This window comes from Nerophis lumbriciformis, linkage group LG31 (assembly GCF_033978685.3).
Source record: "Nerophis lumbriciformis linkage group LG31, RoL_Nlum_v2.1, whole genome shotgun sequence".
Lineage (NCBI taxonomy): Eukaryota > Metazoa > Chordata > Actinopteri > Syngnathiformes > Syngnathidae > Nerophis > Nerophis lumbriciformis.
This window is the reverse complement of record NC_084578.2, coordinates 11,961,360-11,984,916: the sequence shown is the minus strand read 5'-3', so window position 1 is coordinate 11,984,916 and position 23,557 is coordinate 11,961,360. Positions and strand designations below refer to the sequence as shown.

The 23,557-nt window shown below is 37.4% G+C and overlaps 1 protein-coding gene across 1 annotated transcript; it reads right to left on the bottom strand.

The window, feature by feature from the left end:
* Positions 1–4,896: 4,896 nt before the first annotated feature.
* LOC133574294 (receptor activity-modifying protein 1-like) lies at positions 4,897–22,413 on the bottom strand. The gene is made up of 4 exons (XM_061926417.2): positions 22,351–22,413; positions 18,520–18,565; positions 12,912–13,047; positions 4,897–6,171 (listed from the first exon to the last, which is right to left on the bottom strand). The coding sequence occupies exons 1-4, from the start codon at positions 22,351–22,353 to the stop codon at positions 5,913–5,915; spliced, it is 444 nt and encodes a 147-aa protein (XP_061782401.1). The 5' UTR covers positions 22,354–22,413; the 3' UTR covers positions 4,897–5,912.
* Between the last annotated feature and the right edge of the window lie 1,144 nt (positions 22,414–23,557).

Below are 23,557 nucleotides of genomic sequence, written 5' to 3'. Positions count from 1 at the left end.
CCGATATATATGCAGTCGTGGAATTAACACATTATTATGCCTAATTTGGACAACCAGGTATGGTGAAGATAAGGTACTTTTTTTAAAAATTAATAAAATAAAATAAGATAAATAAATTAAAACCATTTTCTTGAATAAAAAAAGAAAGTAAAACAATATAAAAACAGTTACATTGAAACTAGTAATTAATGAACATTAGTAAAATTTACTGTTAAAAGTTAGTACTGTTCGTGGACCAGCATCATGTGTGCTTACGGACTGTATCCCTTGCAGACTGTATTGATATATATTGATATATAATGTAGGAACCACAATATTAATAACAGAAAGAAACAACACTTTTGTGTGAATGAGTGTAAATGGGGGAGGGAGGTTTTTTGGGTTGGTGCACTAATTGTAACTGTATCTTGTGTTTTTTATGTTGATTTAATAAAAAAATAAATTAAAAAAAATAAAACGATACCGATAATAAAAAAAACGAAAAGCCAGAAACTAAAGAGTCCAATAACTAAACAAAACATGACATGACTAATACAAAACATGGTCACACAGACATGACAATTTTACAGGAAATTGAACATATTCATAATCATATTTATTTATTTACAGACAATTTTATATGACAGTATTGTTTCTTTTATTGATATCATATTTAAGTGAATAAAGACAGGTTGTATGACTATTTGAAATCTTATTCTGGCTACTTAACATTGAATTTGTTGGTAGTTTGATAAGATCATCTTTCAAAAGTCCAAAACCTAATCAAGTCTGTGGAGCTCTTGCTCCTTTGGGTTCCTCGGACCACCAAGGACGGACATAACAGCTTCGTTCTTCGTTTTATTTTTCACTGAATGTTCTTTCTGTTGCTTTTCAACCATCAGTGTCTGTTTTTGTCTCTCTCTCTCGCTCGTGCTCGTGCTCGTCTTTGCTCTCCACCATCAACAACTCCCCTCCTCCTTCCCGACTGCTGCCTTTAACAGAGCGACAGGTGATTAGATAAACGTGCCCAGGAGGGCCATCTACGCACCTGTCGCTGATCTCAAAGCCGGTCCTGGCAACACCCCGCTTCTCTGCAGGTCCGCAGGCCACGCCCCCCCTCCACAATGTCTTTGAACCAAAACCATGCTATAATCAGTTTTTTAGTGCATGTCAACATCCTGAGTGTGTGTGTGTGTATATGTGGCAAAGACGTTTGGGTTAAGGGAGGCCTTTTAGGAGTCTTGCGCACGGGCCCCCAGATATTGCTGCTACGCCCCTGACAAGCAGTATAGAAAATGGAAGGATGGTGAGACTGCAGCCCAAACGCTGAGTTGTGACCATTTTTCCAGCGCTTGGTAGCTGCTCGGCTTGGCCATGGATGCATTGACATTGGCAGACTAGGTAAGAAATGTGCAGAGCCAACACCATTCTGGATGCTGCAGGATTGTGCGCCACAGTCTCCAGTTTGCCGCTGTGTTCTGCCTTCTGGTTGCCCTCTCTAAAAAAATATATATTCTCCTTAAAGTGACCGTTTACAAAACCCCAAAACCAGTGAAGTTGGCACGTTGTGTAAATCGTAAATAAAAACTAAGTACAATGACATGCAAATCCTTTTAAACCAATATTCAATTGAAGAGACTGCAAAGACATGATATTTAATGTTCGAACTGGAAAACGTTATTTTTTGCAAATATTAGCTCATTTGGAATTTGATGCCTGCGACATGTTTCAAAAAAAGCTGGCACAATTGGCAAAAAAGACTGAGAAAGTTGAGGAATGCTCATTAAACACGTATTTGGAATATTCCACAGGTGAACAGGCTAATTGGGAACAGGTGGGTGCCATGATTGGGTATAAAAGCAAGCTTCCATGAAATGCTCGGTCATTCACAAACAGGGATGGGGCGAGGGTCACCACTTTGTCAACAAATGCGTCAGTAAATTGTCGAACAGTTTAAGAAAAACATTTCTCAACGAGCTATTGCAAAGAATTTAGGGATTTCACCATCTACGGTCCGTAATATCATCAAAAAGTTCCGAGAATTTGGAGAAATCACTGCACGTAAGCGGCTAAGCCCGTGTGGCCGTCGATCCCTCAGGCGGTACTGCATCAAAAAGCGACATCAGTGTGTAAAGGATATCACCACATGTTATATGTCACAGAAAACCACTGTCAGTAACTACAGTTGGTCGCTACATCTGTAAGTGCAAGTTAAAACTCTACTATGCAAAGACAAAGCCATTTATCAACAACACCCAGAAACGCCGCCGGCTTCGCTGAACCCGAGCTCATCTAAAATGGACTGATGCAAAGTGGAAAAGTCTTCTGTGGTCTGACGAGTCCACATTTCAAATTGTTTTTTGGAAACTGTGGACGTCGTGTCCTCTGAAGCAAAGAGGAAAAGAACCATCCGGATTGTTATAGGCGCAAAGTTGAAAAGCCAGCATCTGTGATGGTATGGGGGTGTATTAGTGCCCAAGACATGGGTAACTTGCACATCAGTGTGTAAAGGATATCACCACATGGGCTCAGGAACACTTCAGAAAACCACTGTCAGTAACTACAGTTCGTCGCTACATCTGTAAGTGCAAGTTAAAACTCTACTATGCAAAGACAAAGCCATTTATCAACAACACCCAGAAACGCCGCCGGCTTCGCTGAACCCGAGCTCATCTAAAATGGACTGATGCAAAGTGGAAAAGTCTTCTGTGGTCTGACGAGTCCACATTTCAAATTGTTTTTGGAAACTGTGGACATTGTGTCCTCTGAAGCAAAGAGGAAAAGAACCATCCGGATTGTTATAGGCGCAAAGTTGAAAAGCCAGCATCTGTGATGGTATGGGGGTGTATTAGTGCCCAAGGCATGGGTAACTTACACATCTGTGAATGCACCATTGATGCTGAAAGGTACATACAGGTTTTGGAGCAACATATGTTGCCATCCAAAAAAACGTTATCATGGACGCCCCTGCTTATTTCAGCAAGACAATGCCTAGCCACGTGTTACACCAGCGTGGCTTCGTAGTAAAAGAGTGCGGGTACTAGACTGGCCTGCCTGTAGTCCAGACCTGTCTCCCATTGAAAGAGGTCGACTCGACCTTAGACTCATGTCCAGTCAATAACAGAGCTTCGAAATGGGCGTTTGCTGCAGCTTTCACTCGGAATTGACTGAATACAGTTTGTTTGTCCTGGTATTAAACACTTCATGATGGGCCTTATTCTCCCATGTACTTAAGAGAAAAAAGGTGCGCAATTGCATGGATTCTTGCACTTTTTGGGGGGAATTTTGTTTATCATTCACACTCATTAGGATTTTTTTTCACTTTCTGACACGTAAAAAATCAGTGGCTAGCAATGCAGCTAATGGTAGCAATTAATGCTATCTCTAAATCACTTTAAAAACGCATTCAAAAATGTACTCAATTTATGTTCCGTAACCTGTATAATAACCAAGCTGTAGCGACACTGACACTGAGGAACTCTTTTTCTAGCGTAGTAACACATCGGCGTGCTACGGTATTAGCCGTACAAGCTAACAATGGGAAGCGATTAGCTAGCTTCTATGTCAACACGAAACGCATTTGAGTTTGTAATGCACGACACGATGTGATAACGACACCATTGTGTACTGACTGAAAAACATGAAAAATCATATTACAGTATCTGTAAAGTGTGAGCCCACATTTCATGTTTTGTTTGTACACAGCTGGCTAGCTAATAGTATAGTGACTTACTTGGTGGGTAGTTGTCCTTTTGGTCAAGCTGGCCGGGGATTGATTTGGGCACTCCATTAATTCGGCGTAGCTTGGCTAAAAAATTCCACATTTGCAACGTGATCGAGTCGCACCGACCTCACTCTCCTGGAAGCAGCAGTTCATCCTCTGTATATTCAGCTTCAAAAAGATAAGGTTGTGAATCCCAAATTTTTTGTCAAAAATAGTCATCTTTGTTGTGCATCCCCAAGTCTGCCACGATTAAGACACACTCACGCGTTTGTATCCGCAAATAGGAACACACATTTGTTGCCGGAAGTCGGATGTGCGTTGCTATGGAAACGGAAGTGATGAAAATACGGTAAATATTGTACATATTGTTATGAAGGTGTCTGTTACTACATTTTATATATATATATATATATATATATATATATATATATATATATATATATACACATATGTATCTATATATATATATAGATATATATGTGTATATATATATATATACATATATATGTATATATATCTATATATATATAAATATATATGTGTATATATATATATATATATATACATATATGTGTATATATATATATATATACATATATACATATATATGTGTGTATATATATATATATATATATATATATATATATATATATATATTTATACAACGTGCCAACTTCACTGGTTTTGTGGATGTACGTATGTATATATATATATATATATAGATATATATGTGTGTATATATATATATATATATATATATATATATATACATATAAATATATATATATATATATATATAGATATATATGTGTGTATATATATATATATATATATATATATATACATATAAATATATATGTGTGTGTATATATATATATATATATACATATACATATATATATATATATATATATATATATATATATATATATATATATATATACATACATCCACAAAACCAGTGAAGTTGGCACGTTGTGTAAATCGTAAATAAAAACAGAATTCAACTATTTGAAAATCCTAGTCAGTTTTGCATAATAGGTCCCCTTTAACATCACACATCACGGATAATTGTTCACATCCAGCCAGGAAGAAGAAGCTGTTGTAGCGTGCATACACACAATACATCACCATGACACCCATCAATCTAAATCAAACTTTATTCATAAATCGCTTTTCATACATAAAATAAATGCTACACAGAGTGCTATAGACTTTTAAAAAATGCCCCGATGACCCACCTGTCCCATCATTAATCACACACACACACATATGAATGCATGGGTGAGTACAGCGGACACACGTACGTACAAAACCCAAAACCAGTGAAGTTGGCACGTTGGATAAATCGTAAATAAAAACAGAATACAATTATTTGAAAATCCTATTCAACCTATATTCAATTGAATGGACTGCAAAGACAATATACTTAAAGTTTGAACTGAGAAACGTTATGTTTTGCAAATATTACCTCATTTGGAATTTGATGCATGCAACATGTTTAAAAAAAGCTGGCACAAGTGGCAAAAAAGACTGAGAAAGTTGAGGAATGCTCATCAAACACTTATTCGGAACATCCCACTGGTGAACAGGCTAATTGGGAACAGGTGGGTGCCATGATTGGGTATAAAAGCAGCTTCCATGAAATGCTCAGTCATTCACAAGCAGGGATGGGGTGAGGGTCACCACTTTGTGAAGTCATCTTTGTTGTAGTTTTTAGGGCTTCCATATGGTGTCTACTGACATATCAAGTTCGAACCATACGCTGATTTCTATTAGAAATGGCAGCGACGGGTAATGCATGTGCATGTACGAGCCAGTCTGCCCCACAACAAGAGGACAGAGAAAAGAAAGGAACTTATTGACTACAACGTTGGACTACAAAGAAGTTTGGGTAAATATCTGGAGATAAACGTCACTAGTAGGGAAAATTCCAGAATGAAGGAAGGCAAGATTATTTTTATTTGCACGGTTTGATGTCATATTTTCGGGACTTATGCAGATCCCAAATACACAACAGCAGGTGCCAATTGGTAAGAAAAGTTGGTTTTGCATAATAGGGCCCCCTTTAGGTATTGTTGCTTTACTTGGATAGGGTGGGTGTGTCTGCAGGTTGGATGGGAGAAAACATTTAAAAAGTGGATACAAAAAAATAAAAAATAAAGTGTGAACAAATGAGTAAAACATATTCTTTTGTCGAACCCGCATCTCACAGTCCCAAAGTGTTGGGCATCTCGATGTTCCATGTAGTGAGTTTGATGCAGAGAAGGGGCAGGAAAACTGTGGCAATGATACCCGGTGCTATTAGCATGATCATGGTAGTGAGTGGGGGGTCGTGGACGCGTCCACAGGACGCAAAGTACTCCTGATGGACCTCCTGGAAGAAGTCGTCCACCAGAGACCCCCGACTCAGACACAAGGACGTCTTTGCCCAGTGGTCCACACAAAGCTTCAGTTGATTGTAGATGCTACAAAACAAAAGAAGACAAAGTCGAAAGGTTCAGAATCATACATACCGGAAATCCAGGACCATAAGCCGCTACGCTTTGACATCTGCGGCTTATAAAACGGTGCAGATAATTTATGGATTTTCTCCATTGACGGCCATACCGCAAAATACACAAGCAAAGGCACTGAATAGGTGTGTTATTGTTTGTGCTGTGGCGCCATCCTTTGGACGACTTCGCTCACTGCAGGTGTTGCAGTAACTGCATTGCCCTCCTGTTGAGACTGAGCTTTCAACCGGAGGTAAACGTGCCGTTCCGTCCTCTAATCGTCCATACTGTTTCTAACTCACTTCAAGAAACTCTTCAAACTTAAAGTGTTTACAAAGTACAAAGAAGAAGAACCATGATAAACATTCTGAATTGATGTCATCCATCCATTCATTTTCTAGATAATCTTACTTATCTCACCATATGAAATATAACGTATGTTCCGTCGGACCAGCTCTTCCTCCCAAGGAATCTAAGTTACTGGTTAATCCCAAATTCTTTCGATGACATATATGCTGAGTAAGAAGGACCATCAAGACAGAATTGGAATATTTTCAAGTTTTACTGAAATTTCAGGAGATCAACTTAATCAATACTCTAGTTGATCTGGCATTCCAAGGGACAAAACAACTTCTTTTCACACAAAGACAACCCCCATCTCCCCCTCGCACCACTGATAAGAAACCAGTGGGGGAGGTCTTCACATTCCAACGTAAGACACTAAACAGACAATCTGAAGACAAAGAGAGACTGGTAGAATAAACAAAGGAAAAGTACTAGATCCTCTAAACATGGCTATGTAAAAAAACAAAACTCTTAAACATATATGCATCCTTCCACACTTACTTCACAAATTATTATGTATTACTGTGGAAGTTGCTTCCTTGCAGTCCCACAGTCAGACACGGCACAGGAGCCCAGCGTGCAGGTTTTAACAAGGTTTTAATAATCACATGTTTTAACAAAGTTCTCTCTCCAGCAGGACGCGACTTTTCAGCCACGTCCGTATCCTCTCTCCCCTCCTGCTCCCGGCCGCTTACTGTTAAAGACAACAGATGATTAGATTAACGCGTACCACCTCTGAAATCTAATCACCTGCTAGCTGTGTCTCGCCGTCAGCACTGCCACGCCCCCCGTCTGATGGTGCTCTGTCCTCAGCACCATGGACAGAGGTGGTGACCTTTGCTCCTGCAGGCAGCGCTGGCCACATCTCCCTCCACAATTACGTTTTATTGTTATTAGTTATGGAGTATGTTGTGAATAAATTGAGAACAGGAAGTGAACAAATGTTTTAGCAACTGCTTTGTAAAGGAAAAGGAGTTGGAATAAATAAGCTCTGCTTCTTCCTACTCCTTTTCAAACATGTTGAATAGAGAAACTCTAAATTGTGATGTATCCTGTTATGCATGTTTGAAATAAACACAAACTGAACTCAACTCAACTGTATGGATTCTTCAGTCATCACTCCAAGTTTTACAATACAACTAAAACAATTCATACTTACTAAACCCTTGTATGTGTGATGTCTGTAGGAGTGTTTTCATGCATATTTGTACATGATATCGTAATGTAATGAAGCTAGCGTTGTTAGAATTAGCTAATATGCTAACACTTTTACAAGTGTTGTCAGGACTTGGTCCTCGGGTTTTGTTTTTCCGGAAGGCAACGGAAAGTTGGCTCGGGCGAGACGGGAATGTGAGTACATGATTTATTAAACACTATCAAAAAAGAACAAACGAAAGGCGCACACAAGGGCGGAGGTAAAAAAAACTTGGCTAATGAAAACAAAAGACTTGCACAAAGACAAAAGACTATGAACAAGAAACAAAAACTTACTTGGCATGGAACTGTGAACATGGCATGAAGAAGAGTGATCATAAAGAGTGATGTTGCCAGAAAGACAGCCTGGCAACTCGAAGCTTAAATAATAGTGACATGATTAGTGAAAACAGGTGCGTGACTCAAAACGTGAAACAGGTGCGTGACGTGACAGGTGAAAACTAATGGTTGCTATGGTGACAAAACAAGAGCGTGAAACCAGGAACTAAAAAGCGTCCAAAAAACAAACAGCACATGGCCAAACAAAAACATGATCAACACAGACATGACAAGTGTCTATCTTAGTAGTATTAACTTATAATGGCATTCCATTGTTATTGTTTCAGTTTCACAAATTCTTCAGTAAATTCATCGAAACGTCACCGTGGAGTTTTTGTGTCTGTTTAGCTGATTGGAGAGCTAGCTTCTGCAGCTAGTGGGTCCTTGAAAATGACTTCTGTTTTGTTTGATCAGCCGTTTTACAATTAAGGTATGTGTGGGGGGAGGTGTGGCCATCGCTGCCTGCAGGAGCAAAGGTCACCGCCTCTGTCCAGGGTGCTGAGGACAGAGCACCATCAGACGGGGGGCGTGGCAGTGCTGACGGCGAGACACAGCTGGCAGGTGATTAGATTCCACAGATGGTACGTGTTAATCTAATCATCTGTTGTCTTTAACAGTAAGCGGCCGGGAACAGGAGGAGAGAGAGGATACGGACGTGACTGAAAAGTCACGTTCTGCTGGAAAAAATACTTTGATAAAGTATATGTACAGTAAAACTCGGTTCAACTTTGCACGCCTGGCTCCTGTGAAGTGTATGTCAGTGGTACCGCTAAGAAGCGACCTCTACAGTATGTAAATAAACATTTACAGAATCTTACTGTCTAAATAATTCATTTCGGAAAGTAAATATCCTTTTAACATTTAGTAGCTTATAAACCGAAGTCCAGAAATATATATTACCTTAACTCTACTATTATCTTCATGTGTAATATGATTAGAATGTTTTTATTGAAATGTAAGTCCTATTTGCACATCTTACTTCCAAGCAAATCAATTATGAAAGACGTTTAAAAAAATAAATAAAAGTCTCAGATTTGTTTAGCTGATTGGAGAGCTAGCTTTTTCAACTGGCGGGTGCATGACGCCGACTTCTGTTTTGTTTGATCAGCTGTTTTACTGCCGTGTTACATGCACCGTTTGGAAACAATTAACTTAGACTTAGACTTAGACAAACTTTATTGATCCACAAGGGAAATTCTTCCACACAGTAGCTCAGTTACAAAGCATGGAAAGGGTAAGGATGGAAAGGGTAAGGATGGAAAGGATAATGCAGCTATAAAGTAGACTATAAATGTACCATAGTAGCAATACACTGCAAAAACTGAAATGTAAGAAAGATTAAATATCTCATATAAGGGTGATATGATATTTGCTTATTTTCTGTCTGATAAGATAATTCTTCTCACTAAGCAGATTTTATGTTACAGTGTTTTACTTGTTTTAAGTGTTCTGGTCCTAAATGATCTCAGTAAGATATTACAGCTTGTTGCTGAGATTTGATGACCTATATTGAGTAAAACATGCTTGAAACTAGAATATCAACTGTTGCAAAGCTGTGTCATCAACACTCACAAGTATAAAACTACTTTTCTTAAAGTAGTAATTTCTTACTTCAAGCATGAAAAAAAAAATCATGACTTTGACACAATTGTGTCTCATAATTAAAACAGATGACAGCCAAATGGGCTGTTTTATTTTCAATGAAACAATAGAAAATACGTACTCATATAGTAGTACAGTTGTTATCAATGAGAATATACTTATTTTAAGGTATTTTTGGGTTCATTCTAATTTTGCTTGTTTTGGAAATGTTCTTGTTCTATTGGCAGGAAAAATGTTGCTTAGTTCAAATAAAAAAAAACTAATTTTTGTATATTTCTTTTCTTGTTTTTGAACACTGACTTTTTGCAGTGTATAAAATATAACATATACAGAATGTAAAATGTACATATTATATATACAGTATATAATATATGCTGATATATTATAATATTATATTATATTATATTATATTGATATTTAATCTTTCTGTTTACCGTATTTTTCGGACTATATATTGCAGTTTTTTTTCATAGTTTGACTGGGTTCCAGTGCGATTTATATGTTTTTTTTCCTTCTTTATTATGCATTTTCGGCAGGTGCGACTTATACTCCGGTGCGACTTATACTCCGAACTAATTTCACATTGTATATAGCTGCTTATAGTGCGGTGCGGCTATTATATGAAAAAAAAAAAGTTTTCTTCTAAAATTTAGTGGGTGTAATTTTTTATACCAGTGTGCTCTATAGTCCGGAAAAAAACGGTATGTTATGCAGAAGCCTACATCCACACTTAGAATGAAGCTTTTTCCAAGTACATTTGCATCAAAACAGAAAAACAGCGAGACAGAAACGTGACGGCCCAAACATCCGACCTTAAGTCATGCAGTCTTTTTTAAACACACAGTTTTGATTTGTCCTCTGGGTGGAGACGCGGCGTGATAGTCAGTGATGTAAACATCCACAAGAAGCAACTGATCTACAAGATGGTTTGCTTTTATGATGGACACTCCACCCCAACACACAATTTCAGCCTTCTGCGAGCCGGGACCCAAATTATGTCATCTGCAAAATATGGATAATTACATCAGGAGCTGAAAAGCATCCACTTAGACATCTGCGTGCAACACACACACACACACACACATTTGTACGTGACTACTGAGGACCATTTAAAAAAAAAAAAAAGTTCAAATTAAATATGACATGATCCTCAGAATACAGCACTACAGCTGTCCTCTTATAGCGGGGGTCAGCAACCCGCGGCTCTAGAGCCACATGTGGCCATACTTGCCAACCCTCCCGGATTTTCCGGGAGACTCCCGAAATTCAGCGCCTCGCCCGAAAAAAATGTTCTCCCGAAAATCTCCTGAAATTCAGGCGGAGCTGGAGGGGGCGTGGCCATAACGTCCTCCCAGCGCGGTAACAACACACAACAACAGCAGTCACGTTTTCGTCTACCGTAAAGCAGTTCGTCTGCCATAAACAGCAATGTTGTGACACTCTTAAACAGGACAATAGCCATCTGCTGTACATGCATATGTGACAATAACATCTACGGTTTTTAGAGAGTGCAGTGCACAACTGCGCACACAACAAGGAGACGAAGCAGAATGCATCATCAGAGAGGGTGTTCAGCATGGTTAGAAAAATAGTGACAGAGAATAGAACAAAGATGGACGATTCAACCCTTAACTCAACAATGAGTAGATGAGTGTTATGTGTGTGTATATGTGGAAATAAATGAACACTGAAATTCAAGTATTTCTCTTATATATATATATATATATATATATATATATATATATATATACATATATATATATATATATATATATATATATATATATATATATATATATATATATATATATATATATACATATATATAAATATATGTATATATATATATATATATATATATATATATATATATATATATATATATATATATATATATATATATATATATAGCTAGAATTCACTGAAAGTCAAATATTTCTTATATATACTTGGTGAATTGTAGCTGTAAATATACTCCTCGCCTCTTAACCACGCCCCCAACCACGCCCCCCCCACACACACACCTCCCGGAATTGGAGGTCTCAAGGTTGGCAAGTATGCCTGTGGCTCTTGAGCAGCGCCCAATTTACTTTTTTAATTGTTTTTTCCCTTTAAAATCGTTTTTAATCATATTTATTTTTATATTGTTTTTATATTGGTTCTATATCTATTTATTTTTTGTTTTTATTCAGTCATTGGTGGTGCTAAGGATAATATTTGATTATTGTTTTTAATATTGTTTTTAATATTGTTTTTAATTTTGCTTTTAATATTGTTGTGCAGCACTTTGGAAACATTTTTGTCGTTTAAATGTGCTATATAAATAAAGTGGATTGGATTGGATTGGATTGAGCAGCGCCCTGGTGGCTCCGTGGAGCTTTTTCACAAAATGTATGGAAAGGGAAAACAAATGGGGTGAAAAATATATACATAACCTCCCTCTGCTTCACTAATGAGAGTATTTGGTGAGCGCTGTTTTGTCCTACTAATTTCAGCGGCCCTTGAACTCATCGTTGTGTGGAGTGTGACTCAACAGTTTTTTTTTTACATGTACAACTTTCTCCGACGCTGCCACAGAAAGATGTGTTTTATGCCACTCTTTCTTTGTTTCATTTTGTCCACCAAACGTTTTATACTGTGCGTGAATGCACAAAGGTGAGCTTTGTAGATATTGTATACTTGTTATAGAGTGCTAATCAGGCATATTTACATCATGTGCTGCCATCATTATATAAGTCTTTAATTTTTTTGCAACTTGTCTGTTTCATAGATGTCATCAGTGTTTGAACCTGACAGTAAAACATCATCTATGCAACATTTTGACCAAAGAACCACCATTACATGTTATGTAGACCACAAGGAAGTGTTTTATATTTAGAAAAATAAATAAATAATATGACTCCTTTAATGCGCCCTCTAACCGGTACGCCTTTTGTATGAAAATAGACCTCATCGGCAGTGCGCTTTATAATCCGGTGCGCCCTATGGTCCGCAAAATACAGTACTTCCCCGGTAGGCTCCTGTATGCCATGTAACAGACAGTGTATTTGGTTACATTTGTAAATGAACACTAACGCCTCTGTAAATATCTAATGTTTAAAAGTGTACACCTGCGGATAAAAAGAAATGAGTGGGTGCCGTTTTTATTGAAGTTTGCTCTATAGTCCGGAAATAACGGTAAACATTTCTCGATTGTAACTCGTGTATAATTAGTTGAAAAGAAAATTCCTTACCGTTTTACAGCTGGCCATGTGCATCTTTCATGATGTCCACTTGTCTCCATGCTCTTGTTAAAAACTGAGCTGCAGATGTGAACGTTACTTTCGAACATATGCTTGTCGCATGGGTAGATACTTTTCACAGACAGCCCTGGAGACCACAAACACATTGAAGGCACTGAAACACATTTCCGGAAATTATTTTGCTCTTTTAATTTTTTTTTACATTTATCTGTCATGATCCACTTTTTGTGCACTTGCTTTAATTCCATTAGTCAAACACTGTTTGCTCACTTCAGGTGTGTGAGTGAGTCTATCGCACATGTATCAAACTCAAGGCCCGGGGGCCAGATGTGGCCCGCCACTTCATTGTATTTGGCCCTCAATAGCCTGGAAATAATATTTATCAATAAAGTACTCTGACTTTTCTTACTAAATGTATTCTTTCTTTCTATTTGGGGAGAAAAAAAATGGAATCGCAAAGTATGTTAACTTAAATATTGTCTAATTATGCAAAAATATATCATCAAACATTCAAACCATTTTTCAAATAGAAATAAATACTAATAATAATGATTTCAAAGCAAGTTATCCGTCAAATTGTGCAATGTAAAAATAGCAATAGATTTCATGGTAAAATTATACAATTTATTGTGTTTTTTACAGTATTTTTTCTCTAAATGAAAAAAAACATTACTTTTTTTTACGGTAATAAACTGTGGTGCCATTTTGGTATTTAAAGTAATACACCGAAAAATCTACAGTTGTTGATTTGCGGTAAAAAACAAACCAAAACAAAAAAAAGACTAACTGGCAGCTCAGGTGCCAAAATTTGACTGTAAAATTGTATTATTTGTATTTATTTACAGTAAAAAAACCAAATGTAAATTTTACAGTAAAATTCTGGCAACTGAGCTGCCTTTTTTGGCATTTACACCGAAAAATCTACAGTTGTTGATTTGCGGTAAATTAAAAAAAAACAGACTAACTGGCAGCTTAAGTGCCAAAATTTGACTGCAAAATTGCATTATTTTTTTTATTTACAGTAAAAAAACAAATGCAAATTTAACAGTAAAATTCTGGCAACTGAGCTGCCTTTTTTGGCATTCACACCGAAAAATCTACAGTTGTTGATTTGCGGTAAACAAATAAAATAATTAAAAAACAGACTAACTGGCAGCTCAAGTGCCAAAATTTGACTGTAAAATTTCATTTTTTTAAATTACAGTAAAAAAAAACAAATGTAGATTTTACAGTAAAATTCCAGCAACGGAGCCGCCTTTTTGGCATTTCCACCAAAAAATCTACAGTTGTTGATTTGCAGTTAAAAAAATAAAAATAAAAAAATAAAAAAACAAACTAACTGGCAGCTCAAGTGCCAAAATTTGACTATAAAATTGCAGTTTTTTTTATTTACAGTAAAAAAACATGTACATTTTACAGTGAAATGACAGCAACTGAGCTGCCTTTTTTGGCATTCACACCGAAAAATCTACAGTTGTTGATTTGCGGTTAAAAAAAATAAATAAAAAAATAAAAAAACAGACTAACTGGCAGCTCAAGTGCCAAAATTTGACTGTAAAATTGCATTATTTTTTTATTTACAGTAAAAAAACAAATGTACATTTTACAGTAAAATTCTGGCAACTGAGCCGCCTTTTTTGGCATTCACACCGAAAAATTTACAGTTGTTGATTTGCGGTTAAAAAAATAAATAAATAAATAAAACAGACTACCTGGCAGCTCAAGTGCCAAAATTTGACTGTAAAATTGCATTATTTGTATTTATTTACAGTAAAAAAAACAAATGTACATTTTACAGTAAAAATCTGGCAACTGAGCTGCCTTTTTTGGCATTCACACCGAAAAATCTACAGTTGTTGATTTGCGGTAAAATAAATAAATAAATAAAACAACAGACTAACTGGCAGCTCAAGTGCCAAAATTTGACTGTAAAATTGCAGTTTTTTTATTAACAGTAAAAAAACTAATGTAAATTTTATAGTAAAATTCCGGCAACTGAGTCGCCTTTTTGGCATTTCCACCGAAAAATTTACAGTTGTTGATTTGCGGTTAAAAATAAATAAATAAATAAATAAAAAAACAGACTAACTGGCAGCTCAAGTGCCAAAATTTGACTGTAAAATTGCATTATTTTTATTTATTTACAGTAAAAAAACAAATGTAAATTTTACAGTAAAATTCTGGCAACTGAGCTGCCTTTTTTGGCATATACACCGAAAAATCTACAGTTGTTGATTTGCGGTAAAAAATAAATAAATTAAAAAAACAGACTAACTGGCAGCTCAAGTGCCAAAATTTTACTGTAAAGTTAAATTTTTTTTATTTACAGTAAAAAAAACAAATGTAGATTTTTACAGTAAAATTCCAGCAACTGAGCCGCCTTTTTGGCATTTCCACCGAAAAATCTACAGTTGTTGATTTGCGGTTAAAAAAAAAAAAAATAAAAAAAATAAAAACAGACTAACTGGCAGCTCAAGTGCCAAAATTTGATTGTAAAATTGCATAATTTTTTTTAATTTACAGTAAAAAAACAAATATACATTTTAACAGTAAAATTCTGGCAACTGAGCTGCCTTTTTTGGCATTCACACCGAAAAATCTACAGTTGTTGATTTGCGGTAAAAAAATAAAAAAATAAAACAACAGACTAACTGGCAGCTCAAGTGCCAAAATTTTACTGTAAAATGACAAAAAACAAATGTAAATTTAACAGTAAAATTCTGGCAACTGAGCTGCCTTTTATGGGATTTACAGTAATACACTGAAAAATCTACAGTAGTTGATTTGCGGGGAAAAAAACAGACAAACTTGCAGCTCAGGTGCCCAAATTTTACTGTAAAATTGATTTTTTTTATTTACAGTAAAAAAAACCTAATGTGATTGTTACATTAAAATTCTGGCAACTGAGCTGCCTTTTTTTTTTTTTTTTTTACCATAAAAACAGCAGTACCGTTTTTCCTTTTACAGTATTATACACTACATTTTGAGGTGAAATTATTGCAACTTATTTTGCAACTTATTTTTTTTGTATTTTAGTTTAAAAAAAATCTACTAATAAAATAAAATGGGTAATAATAGTCTTCACTGTTAGAGGCGGCCCTCTGGGGCCAAACATAACTGCAAAATGGCCCTCAGTAAAAACAACTTTGACACCTCTGATTTATCGAGAATGGAATGCTAAAACTCTCTTACTGGTGGAATTAGACAGGCTAAATGGAAAACTTAGCTTGTACATGTGCACAATAATGTTTAAAATGTTTGTTAAAATGACGAATAAAATGTACGAATGAAAATAAAAATAACTGATATATTTACTTGGAAAGTAAATATATCAAGTTGATTAAGGAGATTGTGCATGATGGATTGCTTTCACTATTTAAAAACAACATTTTTGTAAATGTCTTGAGTTAAGTCGTGTTTGGAAAATTACTTTAAAAAAGTAATCATACTAGTTATTTGTTACTTTGCCAAACTAGTAATTAAATTACGGGCGGAATTACCGTAATTCATGTAATGAATTACTAGCGGAAGTAATTATTGCGTTAATTTGTAAAAGAAAACCTTTCATTATCTTAAGAGATAGTTCATGAAACCAGTGTGTGTGCCTTTAAAATCCGGTGCCTGTTGCTAAGTGATGTGTGACATCAGTGCCCGGGCAGAGCAGCATGAGCTCAGCTGTTTAACGGCTCAGATTGTTTTAATCTTTTCACTGGATTGTGTTAGCACCAGTGAATAAAGAGATTAAATGTGCTCTGATGGCTGTAGTCTCCTTGTCCACAACCCGGGTGTGGTGGGATTGCAACCTTGTCACTTCAATCATTGATTTATTGTTCATTATTCCCTCCAAGTAGTAGTGTGTAAGTATGTATGTGTACTTACATGTTATGTGTTGTTTGCTGTGGGATGTTGCCTCCTTCTGTTTAATATCAATTTAATTTTATTGTGGTGCTGGTTGTTGCTTTCATTAGTAAAAATATATTTCCCGCATTACTTGCTGTGCTGTGTTACATCAAACGTCTCAGTAACGTTACATAAAAGTACTTAATTAGATCAAGTAACGGCGTTAGTAACGCTGGTATTCGGGTCACTGGTTATGTCAATGATGTCCAAATTGTTATGTTTGTTCATATTTGCTATGTAGGAATTTCTTAATACTTAAAATTGTAAACTTGTTTTCATTGAGGGCCACATTGCGGTTATGGTATCTTTTCTTTTTTTTACCAAATATAACAATTTAAAAATGGCCACCACATACTTTGACTTCTCAGTATGTAAAAGTTTGAACACGTTTGGATTTATTCATATCAAATTGTCAGCTTTTTTTCTCGTTTCATCACAAATTTTTGCTCTTTTTTTTGTTACATTTTTACTGTTGTTTTTTTTTATCGGGGAGGGTGTAACGCAGTTGAGAGAGTGGCCGTGCCAGCAACCTGAGGGTTCCCGGTTCAATCCCCACCTTCTACCAACCTTGTCTTGTCCGTTGTGTCCTTGAGCAAGACACTTCACCCTTGCTCCTGATGGGTCGTGGTTAGGGCCTTGCATGGCAGCTCCCGCCATGAGTGTGTGAATGTGTGTATGAATGGGTGAATATGGAAATAGTGTCAAAGCGCTTTAACTACCTTGAAGGTAGAGATGTCCGATAATGGCTTTTTTGCCGATATCAAATATTCCGATATTGTCCAACTCTTAATTACCGATTCCGATATCAACCGATACCGATATATACAGTCGTGGAATTAACACATTATTATGCCTAATTTTCTTGTGATGCCCTGCTGGATGCATTGAACAATGTAACAAGGTTTTCCAAAATAAATCAACTCAAGTTATGGAAAAAAATGCCAACATGGCACTGCCATATTTATTATTGAAATCACAAAGTGCATTATTTTTTTTAACATGCCTCAAAACAGCAGCTTGGAATTTGGGACATGCTCTCTCTGAGAGAGCATGAGGAGGTTGAGGTGGGCGGGGTTAGGGGGGCTGGGTTTTAGATAGCGGGGGTGTATATTATAGCGTCCTGGAAGAGTTAGTGCTGCAAGGGCTTCTGGGTATTTGTTCTGTTGTGTTTATGTTGTGTTACGGTGCGGATGTTCTCCCGAAATGTGTTTGTCATTCTTGTTTGGTGTGGGTTCACAGTGTGGCGCATATTTGTAACAGTGTTAAAGTTGTTTATACGGCCACCCTCAGTGAGACCTGTACGGCTGTTGACCAATTTTGACTTGCATTCACTTGTGTGTGTGAAAAGGCGTAGATATTATGTGATTGGGCCGGCACGCAAAGGCAGTGCCTTTAAGGTTTATTGGCGCTCTGTACTTCTCCTTACGTCCGTGTACCACTCCGTACAGCAGCGTTTTAAAAAGTCATACATTTTACTTTTTGAAACCGATACCGATCATTTCCGATATCACATTTTAAAGCATTTATCGGCCGATAATATCGGCCTTGAGTTTGACACCTGTGGTCTAATGTGTATATTTTTGTTATGCACACATAAGGGAAATACTGAAACATGCTCACAACTCCTCCAGAGTGCGGCCACAAAGTGTATGTATTTATTGTGGATGTATATTTGTGCTGGTGCATCACATCATCTTACCTGTGCAGAAGAAGACAAATGCCAGCAGCGAGTAAGTAAACATCATCTGTTGACATAAACAAACATGGTTTTGGGGGGATACACCAAACCTTTTTATACACTAAAATTGCTTAGCCATTGAAACATTATCACTCGGTCCACAAATCTTTGGGCACCAAACAATGCCATTTGATTCTTGGGGGTAACAATTTCGATACGGAATCGATTATTGATTCAAAAACTTTTTCTTTTTCTTTTATTTTGTTTTTGTTTTTGTCCTGTCCAGCTACTCAGGCAAATCATATAGTTGATGTAGATGCCCATATTTGCTGTGCAGATTTAATTTGCAAAAGAGAAGTGTGGGATACTTCGCTTGTTGCCTTATTTGTATTTGTCTTTATTAAAGGCCTACGGAAACCCAATACTACCGACCACGCAGTCTGATAGTTTATACATCAATGATGAAATCTTAACATTGCAACACATGCCAATACGGCCGGGTTAGCTTACTAAAGTGCAATTTTAAATTTTGCGCGAAATATCCTGCTGAAAACGTCTCGGTACGATGACGTCAGCGCGTGACGTCACGGATTGTAGAGGACATTTTGGGACAGCATGGTGGCCAGCTATTAAGTCGTCTGTTTTCATCGCAAAATTCCACAGTATTCTGGACATCTGTGTTGGTGAATCTTTTGCAATTTGTTCAATGAACAATGGAGACAGCAAAGAAGAAAGCTGTAGGTGGGAAGCGGTGTATTGCGGCAGGTGTTGTGCCGGATAACGCACCCCCCGCCGAAGAATGCACCCCCTGACTGTTGTGCCGGATAACACAGCCGGTGTTTCATTGTTTACATTCCCGGAAGATGACAGTCAAGCTTTACCATTGGCCTGTGGAGAACTGGGACAACAGAGACTCTTACCAGGAGGACTTTGAGTTGGATGCGCAGACGCGGTACCGTGAGTACGCATGCAGCTGCGGCTTCCAAACATTTGATCGCTTGCCCGTACGTGCGTGCCGCTATGTGCATGCCACATACGTAACTTTGGGGACTTTGGGGAAATATATGTGCTGTATGAACTTTGGGGAGGTGAACGGTACTTTGGGCTGTGGGATTGAGTGTGTTGTGCAGGTGTTTGAGTTGTATTGGCGGGTTATATCATACTTGCCAACCTTGAGACCTCCGATTTCGGGAGGTGGGGGGTGGGGGCGTGGTCGGGCGTGAGGGGGGCGTGGTTGGGGGCGTGGTTAAGAGGGGAGGAGTATATTGACAGCTAGAATTCACCAAGTCAAGTATTTCATACATACATACATACATACATATACATATATATATATATATATATATATATATATATATATATATATATCTACATCCTGAAAATATGCAAACAAAACTGTGTTTGGATAATTGATACTTCAAACTTGCAATAAATAAATCTTAAGGAATATAACATAACTTGGCTTCTGAGAGCTTCAAAATGTAGTGAATAAAATGCTAAAGTTGTTGATAAACAAGCAATTATTTTAATAATTAAATATGGTCATTTTAAATGAATTATTATTATAATTTAAAATTAATTATTTAAAATATGTTTATTTTAATGAAAAATTCTATGGCTGGATGTAATAAGGAGTCAGAAAAAATAAAAATAAAAATACAATTAATTTTGATGTTTTTAGCAAAATATAGTAAGAATGTATTTAGTTGTTTTTTTTTAGGTAAGATAAACATAATAATACAATGTATCTCTAGTCTGGATGATTTAGTTCTTGTCACCCTGTTGTCCTCCCGTAGTGAAAAAAGGCTGTCCTCACTCAGGTCCGCATGGAGCTGGAGGGGGCGTGGCCTCCAGCTCCGGCTGAAAATCGGGAGATTTTCGGGAGAATATTTGTCCCGGGAGGTTTTCGGGAGAGGCGCTGAATTTCGGGAGTCTCCCGGAAAATTCGGGAGGGTTGGCAAGTATGGGTTATATGAACAGGAGGGAGGAGGTGTTTGTTATGCGGGATTAATTTGTGGCATATTAAATATAAGCCTGGTTGTGTTGTGGCTAATAGAGTGTATATATGTCTTGTATTTATTTACTGTTTTAGTCATTCCCAGCTGAATATCAGGTCCCACCCGCCTCTCACAGCATCTTCCCTATCTGAATCGCTCCCACTGCCCTCTAGTCCTTCACTCTCACTTTCCTCATCCACGAATCTTTCATCCTCGCTCAAATTAATGGGGAAATCGTCGCTTTCTCGGTCCGAATCGCTCTCGCTGCTGGTGGCCATGATTGTAAACAATGTGCGGATGTGAGGAGCTCCACAACCTGTGACGTCACGCGCATATCGTCTGCTACTTCCGGTACAGGCAAGGCTTTTTTATCAGCGACCAAAAGTTGCAAACTTTATCGTCGATGTTCTCTACTAAATCCTTTCAGCAAAAATATGGCAATATCGCAAAATGATCAAGTATGACACATAGAATGGACCTGCTATCCCCGTTTAAATAAGAAAATCGCATTTCAGTAGGCCTTTAAAATAATAAAGAAATATATATATATACACATATATTTATTCTATATTTTATATACCGTATTTTTCGGATTATAAGTCTCAGTTTTTTACATAGTTTGAAAATAGGTGCGATTTATACTCTGGAGCGACTTATGTGTGAAATTATTAACACATTACCGTAAAATATCAAATAATATTATTTATCTCATTCACAAAAGAGACTAGGCGTATATCAGCAATCGTCACACACACACGTCAACCAATACAAATTTGGCGGGGGCGGGTCATGGCAGAAGTGCATTGAAAATAAAGGACTTTATCACACTATTCTAATTTTCTGAGACAGTCCTGTATATTTCCCCAAAGTCCCCAAAGTTACGTACGTGACATGCACATAGCGGCACGCACGTACGGGCAAGCGATCAAATGCTTGGAAGCCGCAGCTGCATGCGTACTCACGGTACCGCGTCTGCGTATCCAACTCAAAGTCCTCCTGGTAAGAGTCTCTGTTGTCCCAGTTCTCCACAGGCCAATGGTAAAGCTTGACTGTCATCTTTCGGGAATGTAAACAATGAAACACCGGCCGTGTTTTCCGGCACAACAGTCAGGGGGTGCATTCTACGGCGGGGGTGCGTTATCCGGCACAACACCTGCCGCAATACACCGCTTCCCACCTACAGCTTTCCTCTTTGCTGTCTCCGTTGTTCATTGAACAAATTGCAAAAGATTCACCAACACAGATGTCCAGAATACTGTGGAATTTTGCGATGAAAACAGACGACTTAATAGCTGGCCACCATGCTGTCCCAAAATGTCCTCTACAATCCGTGACGTCACGCGCAGGCGTCATCATACCGAGACGTTTTCAGCAGAATTTAAAATTGCACTTTAGTAAGCTAACCCGTATTGGCATGTGTTGCCATGTTAAGATTTCATCATTGATATATAAACTATCAGACTGCGTGGTCGGTAGTAGTGGGTTTCAGTAGGCTTTTAATTATCACTGCATTTATCAAACATTGTCACTGTCAAAAAACGTATGTTCTGCGGTAGCATCTGCGTGACAATATTAAAATCGTGGCCACCTGCTTCCTGACCGTTCCCCAGAACTAATGAATACATGTTGTCAAACGCAGACTGTGAAAACATATGTTGGCATGGAACGCTTCAAGTGTGCACACATGTGCCGTTAAAACTGTGAGCGGATGCACCGTCCCCCGGTGACGGTCGGTTGTTCAAGTCAAAATGGTAGCAGGTACCAAAACGACTGAACGGATAGGTAATGATTCCTCAATTTCTTGAAAAAACCTAACATGAATAAAATGTTCAAGTAAATACAAAACAAAACATACCATTTTTGCTGATGGTTCTCGGTGGTAACGTCCCCTGTGGATGAAAAGTACAGTAATGCTTGATACAGTCACAGATGGACAAGCAGTCACAGCCTCTGCGGTGATCCCGCCTCATTTCGTATTTTGTATCGCCGCAACTCTAATCTCAGCGGATTGCGCAACAGCAACGGGACAGCCTGCTTCCTTTCCCAGACCACTCCTGGCCGTTCCCATGCTACCCAAAGTCATGTTCCATATGCGGCCCCCCGGAGACGCCTGAACCGAGAGGCCGCTGTGTCAACAAGCCGACATGATCCCAGTGTTTATGCCGGGGGTGTCCAAACTTTTTCCACTGACGACCGCACGCTGAAGAATGAAAGCATGCGAGGGCCATTTTCATTTTCAAAACCAACACAATGTCATACTTGCCAACCCTCCCGGATTTTCCGGGAGACTCCCGAAATTCAGAGGCTCTCCCGAAAACCTCCCGGGACAAATTTTCTCCCGAAAATCTCCCGAAATTCAGGCGGACTCAGGTCACCCACAATATAAACAGCGTACCTGCCCAATCACGTTATAACTGTTGAATGATCGAGGGTGAGTTCTTGGTTTCTTATGTGGGTTTATTGTTAGACAGTTTCATTAACGTCCTCCCAGCGCGGTAACAACATACAACAACAGCAGTCACGTTTTTGTCTACCGTAAAGCAGTTTGTCTGCCGTAAACAGCAATGTTGTGACACTCTTAAACAGGACAATTTGATGAAAACACTTTTGTGCGTGCCACACAGCAATGCATCATCAGAGAGGGTGTTCAGCATGGTTAAAAAAATAGTGACAGAGAATAGAACAAGGATGGACAATTCAACCCTTAACTCAAAAATGAGTAGATGAGTGTTATGTGTGTGTATATGTGTAAATAAATGAACACTGAAATTCAAGTATTTATTTTATATATATATATATATATATATATATATATAATAAAATAAATATATATTTATAGCTAGAATTCACTGAAAGTCAAGTATTTCTTATACTTATATATATATGAAATACTTGACTTAGTATTTCGTCAAGTATTTCTTTATATATATATATATATATATATAATAAAAGAAATATATATTTATAGCTAGAATTCACTGAAAGTCAAGTATTTCTTATATATATATATATATATATATATATATATATATATATATATATATATATATATATGTATATAT